The 13,692-nt window shown below is 34.4% G+C and overlaps 1 protein-coding gene across 1 annotated transcript in view; it reads left to right on the top strand.

Moving 5' to 3' along the window:
* LOC150083405 (lysosomal dipeptide transporter MFSD1-like) overlaps window positions 1-13,105 on the top strand; it is a 98,339-nt gene extending 85,234 nt beyond the window's left edge. Inside the window, exons 11-13 of the mRNA XM_090377248.1 lie at window positions 3,196-3,335; window positions 5,614-5,728; window positions 12,752-13,105. Of these exons, the coding sequence (XP_090233374.1) occupies window positions 3,196-3,335; window positions 5,614-5,728; window positions 12,752-12,874 (378 nt within the window). The 3' untranslated portion in view covers window positions 12,875-13,105. The remainder of the gene's footprint in view (window positions 1-3,195; window positions 3,336-5,613; window positions 5,729-12,751) is intronic.
* The last annotated feature ends 587 nt before the right edge of the window (window positions 13,106-13,692 follow it).

The following is a 13,692-nucleotide window of genomic DNA, read 5'->3' as shown; positions in this document are numbered from 1 at the left end:
GGAGCATTAGCAACTAAGGCCATATTGCTCCAGGAATATGCGGTGGTCATTCCCTTGACCTTTCCGCATCCTCCGTATTTGGTGGTGACGGGCTCGAACCCCGGTCTAATCAAGAAGCGTGTGCTACGCACTGCTGCTCCTTCCCACCTGGCTACGGAGGCGCCCTAGGATATACTACTATGAGTTAACAAGTTAAGTTTACAGTACTGCAGCCAGTAGCAGCAACTTATAAAACTGTACAAAATGTTTGCCAGTTAATGAGAACTTTGCCTTTAGCAGTTTTTGTTATTCTAAATATGATTTCATCTTTGAAAAAATTATATCCCTTAGGTTGTACAGTAGGGATGTACAGTCAGTTCTGCTATAACATAGTACATGTGTTCCTAAAAATCTCTGCTTTATGGAATTTCGCATATTAAAAACAACAGGGCTTATTGGAAAAAATAGGGATGCATCAGGACACTCAAAATTTTCAGTCTAGTAAGAAAATTCCAAAAAAACAGTTCGAAACCCAATAAAATTGCTAACGCAGGTTTAAACATCTTAAATTTCTAATAAATAAATTAATATTACATTAAATATAGCACTGTAATATACACATACTAATTGATATTTCTGTTCTAAAATTTAAAACAGTAAAAAAGATAAGCAATCAATAACGACGAACATGGCATGCACAAATTACACAAGTAAGATACGCAGTAACAATTTTTCACATTAAAAATAGGAATGAAGAGAAGATTCTGAAAATTTGTTTTTTATATAATTGAAGATTTCATGGAAGGGGAAACACATTTCACCATAATAACATAAAAACCCACAGAATTCTAGCTATCAGTATTATAACAAATGCAATAAGATCAAGTTTACTACCCATTTATAATTAGATTACACTAATAGAAAAGCCCAGTAAACCAGGAACTGCAAATTGTTTTTATTGTTTTATGGTAGTGACCTCCAGAAATGTACCCCTCTGCTCACGCTATCATGCCTCACGAAATTTCTGTTCAAACTGAAAAAAAATGTGCAAAAATGAAAACTGAAAAACTACCCATTTATAATTAGATTACACTAATAGAAAAGCCCAATAAACCAGGAACTGCAAATTGTTTTTATTGTTTTATGGTAGTGACCTCCAGAAATGTACCCCTCTGCTCACGCTATCACGCCTTACGAAATTTCTGTTCAAACTGAAAAATGTGAGCTCCTCAGAACGAGTTGGCCTACAATATTGTATGAATACAGCGAATGACAACAGTGTGTCTCCGACCAATATAACTACAGTAAATGGGAAATATAGCCCTCACGCATTTGATGATGTTTGACATTTTTTAAGCTTTGTAAACTTCTATGTATTGCTGCGCAGGTCGCTACGCTCAGCTTGGTGCCGGGTTTTGCATTCACCTAGTGTTACTCGCAGATGAAATCGCACGAGCCAACATGAAAATCTCATTATATTTGCATTGTTCCCCAATATATCAGTCGTGTTTAAGCAAATTTGTGTTGCCAAAATACACATAGCAGAACTGACTATATATGAATTCTAAGTGACTGCTTGTGTTCCAAGTAGTGAATGTACAAAATTCTCTCAGCATCCCAAAAAATGGTGCTTTTGGGTGGCTGTAATCTTGCCAGCTGAGGGTTGTGTTTGAAATTTTTTTGGTGGGGGAGAACCCTTGTGCTGCTTCCATTGCATTTATTCTTGCTTGGTGTCAGGATCCCAGTAATGAACCCATCACCTGTAACAATTCTGGAGATGAAAATTTCAGGATCCCTTCCATAAAGCTCTGAATTGCTTCTGCACAGGGGGTCAGAAATCTGGGGATCCATTTTGCACTGACCTTAGTCATCCCCAAATGTTCATGGCAGATGGTTAAAACTGTTCCCTCGAATATGTTACATTCCCTAGAGATTTGGAACACCTTTAAATGTCTGTCATTCAGTACAAGGGTTTCCACAGTTGGTACATTTCTGGAATGGTCCCTGTCAGAGGCCTTCCTGGACGTGGATCATCTTCAATGGACTCTACCCCACTTGAATTATTTTCACCAAAATTTCACCTGGTACTTATAGTTGCACTGTTGCCATACACAGCCAACATCCTTTCATGAATGGCCTTTGGTGAGAAATTTGATGACTGAACAATGCTCCAATTTCAGCAAATCCATAATTTGATACAGGTGTCTTCCTTCTTTCTGTTACAGCAGCACAGCCTAAAAACATAGTGGGATCAAAATTAGTATGATTCAAATTGAGATATGTAGGAACATGATAAATCATAGATCATTGAAATATAACAATGGGAAGTACCTTAGGTAGATAATTTATTGAAACCCCCTTGTATTAAAAGAAACCAAAGTAGGAAAAGAATGCATGAGTAGTATGGGGAAAAATATAAGACAAATATGTATCTATACAGAGTCACAAAACAGCAATATAGGCATAATGTATATTATAGAAAAATAAGAAATAAAGGTGGTACCAACAACTGCAAAAAGGAGAGATAAAAGCAGGAGTATAGCACTTGAGGTATAAAATACCTTTGATAAATATAAAATGGTTAAAGCTTGTATTAATCAAATAAAACATAAACGAATAATTTTGAAACCACTGAAAAGATTGGCTGAAGAACTGAAAACCTTGAAATATCACAAGCAACAAATGGTAATCCATACTGTGAATTGAGTAGGAGTCGGAAGCAAAGGGAAGAGACACGATAAAAGTAATTAGAATTAAAGACGCAGGATAAACTAATTTAGTATACTAAATTATTGGACCTAATAAGGCAACAAAAATGCCAAATTGAAGATTTTTTTCTGAAGACTACAATGTAGGAACCATGAAACAGCAAAGTAAGCTGTGGTCTAAAGTGTGAATATCACAGAAATGATTCAACAGTTAAAAATGAAAAGGGTAGAATGTCATCCATAGCATTATTCTGTTCAGAAAGCTGCTAAATCTACAACGAGTATTTCAAAAAGCAGACAGCAAGTGCTTAAGTAATTTTTCTGAATGGTAAGGGCTTTTATTACTGTGAAACTCTACATATAGAACAGATACCATCAAAAACCAGACTAAGAACTCAGCACTCAAAAATGAAAGGGTGAAACTTGCAATGTTGTGTGTGTGTTTTCATGCACAATTAAAAAACACAATTCAAATGCAAAATATATATATATTTTTTTTTTTTTTTAGGCTAGTATGTGGCCATCTATCCCACTAGTTGTTTCTCCAGCCACTATTGGTTCAGCTATGGGTATTACAACATCGGTTCAGATGATTGGGATTGGAATATCTAACCTTATCGTTGGAAAAATCTCAGGAAAAAATGAAAGGTAATAATATGAAAAATTAATTTTTTAATCATGAAATACATTTTTATTTTGAATTCCAAAACCTGTGACATATAACAAATTAAAAACGAAAGTTTATAATTTGTTATATGTTTCTTAACAGGAAGATGTTTAGTTTGTTAATAAGTGTTTCTCTCTTTTACAAATTTTTTTATCACTCATACTGCAATACATATTTTATATAAAGGATATATATTTTATTATATAGGAAGACTCAACAGTTAACTATGATCACTGATCCAACTAGTGTTTTGTATGGCCCTGTTTATGAAATTTTTTTCTTTTATTGACGCTTCATTAGTAAAACTTCATACAAAACCAGATCCCATCCAACATGTTTCTCTTTCATATTTTGTCCAGTGACATCACTGTTGTTGAAGCCATGCTCCTGCATAATGTAGATAAACACATTATTATTTGCATCTCCATATTTGAAAATTTTCCAGGTTGTCTTGGGAGAGTCAGAAATAGTATTCTTAGTAATTTAGCTAGACTATTTGGGCCCCTCATGTAAAGACCACAGGAGGGACTTCCTCTCAGTTTTTATTAAAATGCCTTACTTTAAAAGTAAGGCATTTACTTTTAAATGCCTTACTTTAAAAAATATTATTATAATAATAATAAGATTCTTTATTAACATAAATTGTATACAATTGTGATTCCTTACACAGAAAGCCAGAGGAATCTTACAATATGTTGTTTATACAAGTGTTTTTTTATTAGAAAAAATATATATAATAATAAATAAATAAAAAACAAAAAATAATAATCAAAGTGTAATAATGAAATAGTAATTAAAACAGAAAAAGGGCTACAAGTTGATCAGAACATGAAATGATATTGGCTAACTAGGACCGGCACTTGCATAACTGTCCTTTACAAACAGAAGCCTCATTTTAGGAAGGATGTAGAGTTGCTAGAACGAGTACAGAGAAGGACAACAAGACTAGCAGGGGAACAAAGGGGTGCTCTTAAGAAGAAAGGCTTGAGTTCTGCAAATTGCAGCATCTGAAGACTAGGCACCTGCGAGGCAATCTGATTGAGGTGTATAAGGCCTTGAATGGATTGAGTAGGCTCAATGCTGATAGGATTCTTGCTCCGATTAGAGACCTGAGGGGGCATAAACTGAAATTGAGGAAAGACAGTTGTCAAATAAATGTGCAGAAATTTACCTTTAGCCAGCAGGGTAGTTGATTGCTGGAACAAATTTCCATCTGTTGTGGAAGTCGATAGCTTAAATAAATTCAAGGCAGAACTAGACAAGCATTTGGAATGAATGGATGGGTGAAATGGGAAGGGGCCTTTTTTTTTTTTTTTTTTCTGGCCGATGCTGTATAAGCTTGCTTACTTTCATCATATGCCTCTACTAATGCTAATGAAGTGTGAGTGCTCACCACTGGCAAATGCTGCTCTATACACTATCCATCCTTAACTACAGCACTCTGCGAACAGCCCACATGATTTGCAGTTTCCATAATACTGCCACCCTTCGACCATGATGTTTTGATTGGATGATGTATATAATACTATATGATATAGTTTTTTATCCATAATATTTACAAAAAAAAATTTTTTTTTATTTGAACAGAGTTGTAGGCTCCCTTCTATTTTGCTAATTCTTGCACCATGGTAGCTTCACTTCTGAGTGTCCTTTTCTTCCAGATATAGTGGTTTGTGTTATTTATTTTTCAAATATGCAGAATTTGATTTTTGGTATGGGCCAAATTTATCAATATGGACTTTAAAGATGCTTTTAGGTAGTTATCCCCATCCTTATCACAGAACACTGTGTGGTTTCAGTTTTATTTTAGTATTAGACAGTTATAACACCTTCCTATTTGTTGTGATTTTTGCTTTTTATGTGATAACAACTAATACATTGGAAGAATCAAACCAATTTAGACTCAATCTCAGATAACTGTTCAAACATTATATCATGGTAAAAAAGAGTTCATGCTACATCTGGGGAGGGCACTTTCAACATTCTTGTAAGCTATTATAATTATGTTTACAATAATAATTGAAATAAAACTACAGTATGCTATATGGCAGTCAAGAAACCGTTGCACGACTTCTTGACTGCCCTGAGCTTATTATGTGAGAGAGAGAGAGTAGCTGCAGAATCTATCGAATTCAGTTATTCAAATCTCATTTCTTGAATTGTTAATGTTCAGTGAAATTTATGCATGATTCATAATCAATCTCCTCTAGTCAGTTAGCCATAGTCTTTATAGATTTATTTGTTCTCTTTCAATTTCAGTTTAGACCGAAGTGAAATACTTCATCGTTGGAAATATGTCATGATTTACCTGTTTGGAAATGCCATTGCTTGTATTATATCATCAGGCTTCTTAAACATTTCAGATCGCAAAAAGGTAGGAATCTATTGGTTATAATTCAAATAGTAACAAATTTTCCAACCAAAAACGATACCTCAGATTTATATTATAATCATGAATTTGGTAGATGTATTTTTAGAGGCAACATTGATGTAATGGATAATTTTTACATTAACTCTTGTAATTAGCATATGCACTATAATTCAAATACTGAATTAAATACCTTTTGCAGTCAAGTAATTTTTTATTTTTGCTTCCCATTTCAGAAAAATGTCATTATTTCATATTAGGCTTATAATATTCAAAAAAAATTGCATTAAATCATCCTGGTAACTAGTCATGATCATGAAGTGTCCCCTTCCTTAACTCTGATCTTATCTTTAAATTGCTGGCTGCACCTTTCAGTTTTATGAATAAACTGTGAAAAACTTAATGCTCATGCTCCAATTGTGGCCGTTTATGTTCAGCCATATAACCGTATAGTCACACAGATTTCATTTAATTAAAATGAAAACTATGAGAGTACAGATCAGTCAGTCTTGCCTATTAGCCATCAGTTCACCGTTTCCTCTGCCCTGCCCTATTTTCCGATAACCCTAACTAGCATTAACCTGCTTTCTTCTAATGCATGCTTGATAGCATCAGTTCACCTTCCTATTTGGTCTGCCTCTAGATTCATTCATTTTTGCTTCAGCTGTCTTTGTGAGCTAATCTCTCTTCCATAATAGCTTGAGTTTGCTTCACTTAACTTTTAGTGGATATTTGTTAGCCCAATATTCTTTATTTCCTCATTTGTAATATGGTGTTTACATCCATGTTTTTTTTTTGTTTAAATATTAATTTATGTATTCAGAGTGTTACTGAAAGGCTGATATCTGAAAATGATAAAATTCCTTTTGTAAATATGTATATGATTTATCCTGAAAACAGAATTCCACAATGACACTAGTAAAAGAAACAGTATAATTTGCAAACTACACTTTAGTTACATATTTATATATACACAAGTGAATGAAGGTTTACATTTCAAAAACTTTGTGAGTTCAAACAGAAGTTGGTAAATTACTTTGTTGGAGCACTTTTTTAAAAAACAGTAAATAGTTAATAAGAAAGAGGGTGCCCTTTCATTCTTAGTTAAATAAATGAAATACATTAAACCTCAGTTATTTGAACCAAGTAGTTAGACTTAGTGAAGCCTGAATTATAGAATATAATTATATATAAATATTTTTAAAATTATAATCAAGAAACTAACAAACATTCACAATCCAGCAACTCTGTAAATTTATCTATATATGGTATTGACTCAGTCCCTCACAAGAGGTTACTGTATAAGCTGGAACATGTTGGGATTGCTGAAAAGCTGCAGGGCAGAAGGCAGATGATTGTGATTAATGGATATTCTTCAGATTGGTGTAACATCAGGGGTGGGACTCCCCCCCCCCAAGGATCAGTTCTTGGAGCACTTGTTTCTGATTTTCATAGATGACATCAATGAAGGGATAGAAGGCATGGTAAAAAATTTGCAGGCAATAAAAGATTAGAGCTATTAATAAGCAGTGCCAAACAGCACTCCTTCTGGATGACTTGAATAGACTTCAGAAAGGTGGCAGCTATGGTTTAATGTGGCAAAATGTAACATCTTACACTTGGGGAATAGCAAATAAATCACACACCTAGCAGGATCAAACTAAGAATGGTAGAGGAAGAAAGGGAGCTAGGAGTTATGATACAGGCAGATTGAAGTTTTTTGAGCAGCATAAGCAGGCAGCCAGCCAGCCAGGAAAGCACATGGTGTCTATCAGTGATTTATCAAACATTATCCTGCACAGATAGGGAGGTCATAATCCCACTGTATAAGGCAATTGTAAGACCACATTTGGAATACTGTGTGTTTAAGTATGAAGACCTCATCTGAAAAAAAAAAAAAAAAAAAAAAAACAGTTTCTTGAATAGATACAAAAACAGGCAACTTGCATTGCAAGATTGGCAAAAAGGCCACCATATGAAGAAAGACTCCAATCATGTGAGCTAGAGCGCTTGGTGACCTGATTGAAATTTATGAGGAGAATTCTGAGAGGGGTTAGTAAAATGAAAGAAGGTGGAATTTTCACTTTATAAAGAATTTCAAAACTAGGGGCCATAAATTCAAATTACAGGGGAAGAGGTTTAGACTAGGTTGTAGGAAGTTTACACCATTTAGCCAACAAGTCGTTGATCACTGGAAGAACAAGTTGTCTTCATGTCAAACTATCTTTGCAGGTAGTTTGAATAAAGCCAGAAGTCAACTAGATAGTTACTATGTCAGGAGGGATGTACATAAATTGTATTTTTTTTTTTTTTTTTTTTTTTGCCAGTGCAACAACACCTGTGACTTCCCTGCACTACATGACAAATACTATTAGAGGGCAAATGTTATTGAAAAGAAAAAAAATTAACAAAAATGTTTACAAGAAAAATAGATCACAAAATGATTTTTTTAACAAATCGTAATGCACTACACAGAACTATAAATATAAGCAGAGGTAGTGGAATTCCAAAACTATCCCCAGTTGTATTGTCCTTTTTTTAAAAAAAGGATCAGAAATTTTCTCTTGAGTGAAAGTCCCATGGTATTGTCACTTCATGATGATATTCTTCATTTCCTTTTGAGCATAAAAAAAGAAATAATCTGTTGCTCTAGCATTTCAGCCACATTGTCCCTCTAGTAATACCATATCACAAACTATTTTTGGAATGGTTTATGTAATGCTTTCACACAATTTTACAATGTGCATGCAAATAAACACCAAGAAGTTTTATTTCTAGTGAATTTCGCTGCACCAGTTGTGAAGGGTCAGTTTGTGTGGTTGCATTTCTGCTGTTTTAAAATTATTTGAATCTGACATTGTTACCTTTCATCTGTAGCAATAATAGCAGCAGCCATACAGTGTTTGTTGAATGTTACATGAGTGATCTTTGATAACAAAAGGCCAAAATCACAAATTTAAAAACACCAAATATCCATTCCTGTTTATTTATTTTTTATTTATTTCTTTTGCTATTATTTGTAAAAGGAAATGCAATGCAGCTAGCTGTTCGACACAGCACTAAACACACCTGTTTGAAAGCAGCCATCACATATGACCATTGTATTTGGTTTTTTTTCTTCAAATAAAAGTGGCTTATATTCATTTCAGAAGTACACTGATGACGTGTTTAAACTAAACCAACGATGATGAACAACTTTCCCATTGAGAAAAAACCAGTTGATTAGGCAAACTTTAAATCTAGAAATTCCAAAATGTAAATGGTAATACTTAATCCAATTTTTAACATCAAATTCAAAAATTTCAGCCCCAAATATGATGAAATTAGCCTAAACCTAAAAATAAGTGAGATGGAATTCGGTGACTTTTAATTGGAACACCTTGTATATGAAAAAAAAAAATTTGTTTGAATTATAGAGGGTCCAAATTAGTGAGATATTACTAATTTGGACCTCTATAAATTTAAAACATTAACTTCAAAACATGATATACAGGGTGTCTCAAAAATACATGGCATAACTTCAGGAATGAGTTCCTCATATGTAGACAATAAAAATATTTTATATCAACATAGTTCCAGAAATGCTTCGTTCCCGAGTTATTAAACAGAATGTCTTATCTCCCACCGTTGATTTCCTTCATCACAAGGTACTGACAGAATCTGGTAGTTTTCCATTCCGACCATGTACTCAAATCAGGAGCAAGCGGTTATGTACGGTTTGGTGGATGGCAATGCTCTGAGGGCTCGTCGTTTGTACCACGAAAGGTTCCCAGAACAAAGATGTCCAGACAGGAAAACATTTGAAGGTATCCACCGCTGCCTTTGTGAAAATGGGACCTTTACACCTCGTGCTGCTGACAGAGGACAACCAAGATCTGCGACTCCTGAAGTAGAGGAGATTTTGGATGTTGTGCATACCATTCCTGGAATCAGCACACACAGAATAGCAATGCAACTGGTTGTTCAACGTTCGACTATTTGGAGAGTGTTGCAAGAACACCAACTGTGTCCTTACCATCTGCAATGGGTACAGGCCTTGTCACCAGCAGATTAACCTGCCCGAGTAATGTTCTGTCAGTGGTTCTTGCAGCATTGTGGTACAACTCCTCACTTTCCTGCCTTAGTGATATTCACAGATGAAGCACAGGTCACACGAGACGGAATCCAAAACTTTCACAATCAGCATGTATGGGCTGAGGAAAACCCACATGCAATTCTTTCATCACATCACCAACAGCTGTTCAGTCCCATTTGGGCACCCATGTACTTCCAAACAAACTCACAGGGCAGGCGTACAGAAACTTTCTGGAAAACAACATGCCTGATTTCTTGGACGACCCGCCACCGATCATTCGTCAACAAGCACACTTCATGCACGATGGCACTCCCGCACATTTCAGCCACCTAGCCCGCAATTACCTGAATCGAAGGTTTCCTGGTCGATGGATAGGTAGAGGTGGACCAACTTCCTGGCCTTCACGCTCACTGATTTAAACCCACTAGATTTCTTCTTGTGGGGCCATTTAAAGTCATTGGTGTATTCAACTCCGGTAGCTGATGTGGAAACTCTCCACAATCGAATTGTGGCAGGTTGTGAGACAATACGAAACATGCCAGGAATTTGGCATCGTCTTCGCAAGTCCGTGAGACGTCGATGTGAGGCCTGTATTCAGGCAGAAGGTGGACATTTTGAACAATTACTATAAGGTGATGTGAACAGTTAAGTGTCATAGACAGACCTTCAAAACTCGGAAACCAAGCATTTCCGGAACTATGTTGATATAAAATATTTTTATTGTCTACATATGAGGAACTCATTCCTGAAGTTATGCCGTGTATTTTTGAGACACTCTGTATAAAAGATTTTTTACAGTTAACATCAAAGAGTAAACAGTTTGAATATTTATATAGAAATATTTAGTTTTGTGTTAAGTCAAAATAGCTATTTCACTAATTACCAATAGACATACCTTAAATGTTTATCAAATTTTTGACACAATAACAATTTTGTGACCTGTAAGTTTAAGAACAGTGTTCCATTTCCTAAGAGTTCTGATGCAAAGGAAAGGCATAAGGGTTTTTTACCTTTAGCTTTGAGAAAAATCCTTACATATCTTCAAATAATCAGAAATGCCATTTACTCTAAAAATTATATATTACTAATACCACTCTTCCACCTCCAGTTCTTCTGAAAAATAACATTTTCGGAGTTTTCTATTTCTGAAATGGAAAAATTTAGCCCCCAACACAAATTTCTAGGAAGTACTTTTTGAAATCTTATGAAAACTCTGGTCTGTATCACATGCAACTTATCCCAATCCTTTATTCTCTTTAACACATTTGCTGCCAGAACACAACCGTTTGTAAAAACAAACTACAATTTTTGTGCCTTAAGACAAATATGCATCCATTCAATTAGTCAATAAATAAGCACTGTAAAAGAAAAAGTGCATGAAACAAGCAGCTGTTCAATATTGACACACTGATTGAACCATGGGCTACTTGCATTATGGCTGGGATTTTGCTCAGCATCGATCATACTGTCTAGAGAGCACTTTAAAAGCTGTATACTGGGTTTTCACAGCTTCATATGGTCTTTATTGTTGAAGTTATTTTATCTAGTATTGTATCTTCCACAAGAAAGAAAAGGTAAAATTTTTTGAAGATTATGCTTGCTGAATTTTAATTCTTTACTTTCACAGCTTCATATGGTCTTTATTGTTGAAGTTATTTTATCTAGTATTGTATCTTCCACAAGAAAGAAAAGGTAAAATTTTTTGAAGATTATGCTTGCTGAATTTTAATTCTTTACTTTGTGAAAAACAAAACATCATCCTTAGTGTGTCTACTGATAAAATTTAGTATAAAATGTTTTCCTGTAAAATTTTACCCTAAAAGGTTGTTATAATGGATCCACAGCCTGGCATATCGGGATCAAAAAGGAACAGGGATGGACAGTTATATTCTAATATGTCATCTGATACTGAAATAGAATTCTATTCAAGTGATGAGATTCTGAATCTTATTCAAATGCATCTGTTGATTTTAGAATGCTATAAACAATAGATGCTGGTGTTACTTCAAGTGATGATTCTTTAGAGATGCAATACCCTCCATTTACTAAACAAAGTGCCTACTTGTTCAAGCACCCCAACAGAAGTCCCAAAGCACACAGCAAGGACTCCTGCAAGTATAAAAAAAAAAAAATAATAAGTAAACTGCAGCCATTATCCACCCACTGCAGGATGGAAGCCTCCTCAACAATTCATGCTGAGGGAAATGGACCATAAGTGCCACGCTGGTCCAGTTTGAGTTGGCAGATCAACCGTATTTAGCAGTCAGGGGCTTGAACCCTGGTCTACTCAAAGAGCATGTGCTACTGCACTCAACCACTTGGCTACAGAGGCCATTGCAAGTATAAGCTTTCCAACTTTGACTTTAAGCAGTAAAAACAACATGATACAACAGGCAGTATTATTAAACATTATATAAATAGTCACTGTTTTCTTATATATTTACCATCTATCCTCCTCTGTATTCCCTTAATAAAAAAAGACTTTTTTTAAAAAAAATTCCTTTAATAAAAAGGGGGGGGGTTTGGCTGATGCTATATAAGCTTGTTTTCTTGCATCATGTGGCCTTGCTAATGCTCTCACTAACTGCCATTTGATATTACAATCTAGCATTCATTTTATTCTTCAGCTCAATAAACACACTCTAGCATGTATTACTTAAAAATCAATGTCATGGGTGGACATTGACACTAATTCTGAGTGCTGGTCATTTCTGCAATTTATTATATTCAGGGTGGGTGTCAGTAAACAACTAAGTTATGCTAACTTTAACTTTCACCTTTTTACATAAATATTTTATTATGCACTGTAAATTAAATTACACATTGAAATTAGTGTACAATTAAGTAAAAAAATTCAGTTTTTCAAATGTTTATTTGCAAAATCTATTGATTTGTAGTATAAGATAGGAATTCTCTATGCTGAACTGCTTATTTTCTTTATTTATTTTTGGTAGGGTGGAATACTCAATTTGAGTCGCAAACAAATGAAAGAAATATTAGGTCAAGAAGATGAGAAGTCCTTGAATACACCAGAAGAACATTGTGTAGAAAATTGTGATGATGACTATAGAGCTTAAATTATATGGTGGCTGTTAAAAGATTAAATGTCTTTCAAAACTTGGCCTTAATATTAATCTAAAAAATGATGCTGAATGCTGTCAAATTTTCTGAGTTTTATTCTTAGCCACCTTGTTTCTTTAACTATGAACCTGAAGCAATCTTCACTTCAAAAGCTCAAAGTAGGTAACTGATAGTCTTTATAATTTTTTTTGCTGAATGAAATATTGACAACTCTTCATATAATTATGTAACTGAGCCTCTATTGTATATTTAAAAATTTACATTATTATATGGTTTCTCTCTCCCTGCTAAAGAGTTAAATGACAGCCAGTCATGGTACATTACACTGAGCAAGTCAGAATTGCATGTCTAATCTAAAATGTTCTTAGTTTTCTTTGAAGGGAAAAAAAAAAAAAATTGAAGTTTTATTATATCAGTATCAGAAAATAAAATTATTAAAGGATGAAATGATTGTTGATTTAGGGTACTGCTTCTTGGATTGTCTGTAGGAAGATGGTGCAGTTCAACAGAAACTTACATTGTGTAATAATGAAATGCAGCAAAGGAATTATAGAAAACTAAAATGTATATTATTATTCACGATAAATGTTCACTATAACCATAGTTGGTAGCAACACATGCATCTTCATGTCGCACAAGTGAGCTCATGCATGCTCAAAAATGTATTTCTAACAGCATAGACCTCCTTACTTCATGTAAACTGGTTGAATTATAAAACACTACAGATTAGCACAATTCATTTTCATAATTTGCATAAACCTTTGCCAGTGCTTCATTACATTATCATAATGCAAGTTTTTCAACACCTGCATTT

The sequence above is a fragment of the Mastigoproctus giganteus genome, chromosome 7 (assembly GCF_048544385.1).
Source record: "Mastigoproctus giganteus isolate SK-2022 chromosome 7, ASM4854438v1, whole genome shotgun sequence".
Taxonomy (NCBI): domain Eukaryota; kingdom Metazoa; phylum Arthropoda; class Arachnida; order Uropygi; family Thelyphonidae; genus Mastigoproctus; species Mastigoproctus giganteus.
The sequence above is the reverse complement of the archived record's forward strand: the minus strand, read 5'-3'. Positions and strand labels throughout refer to the sequence as shown.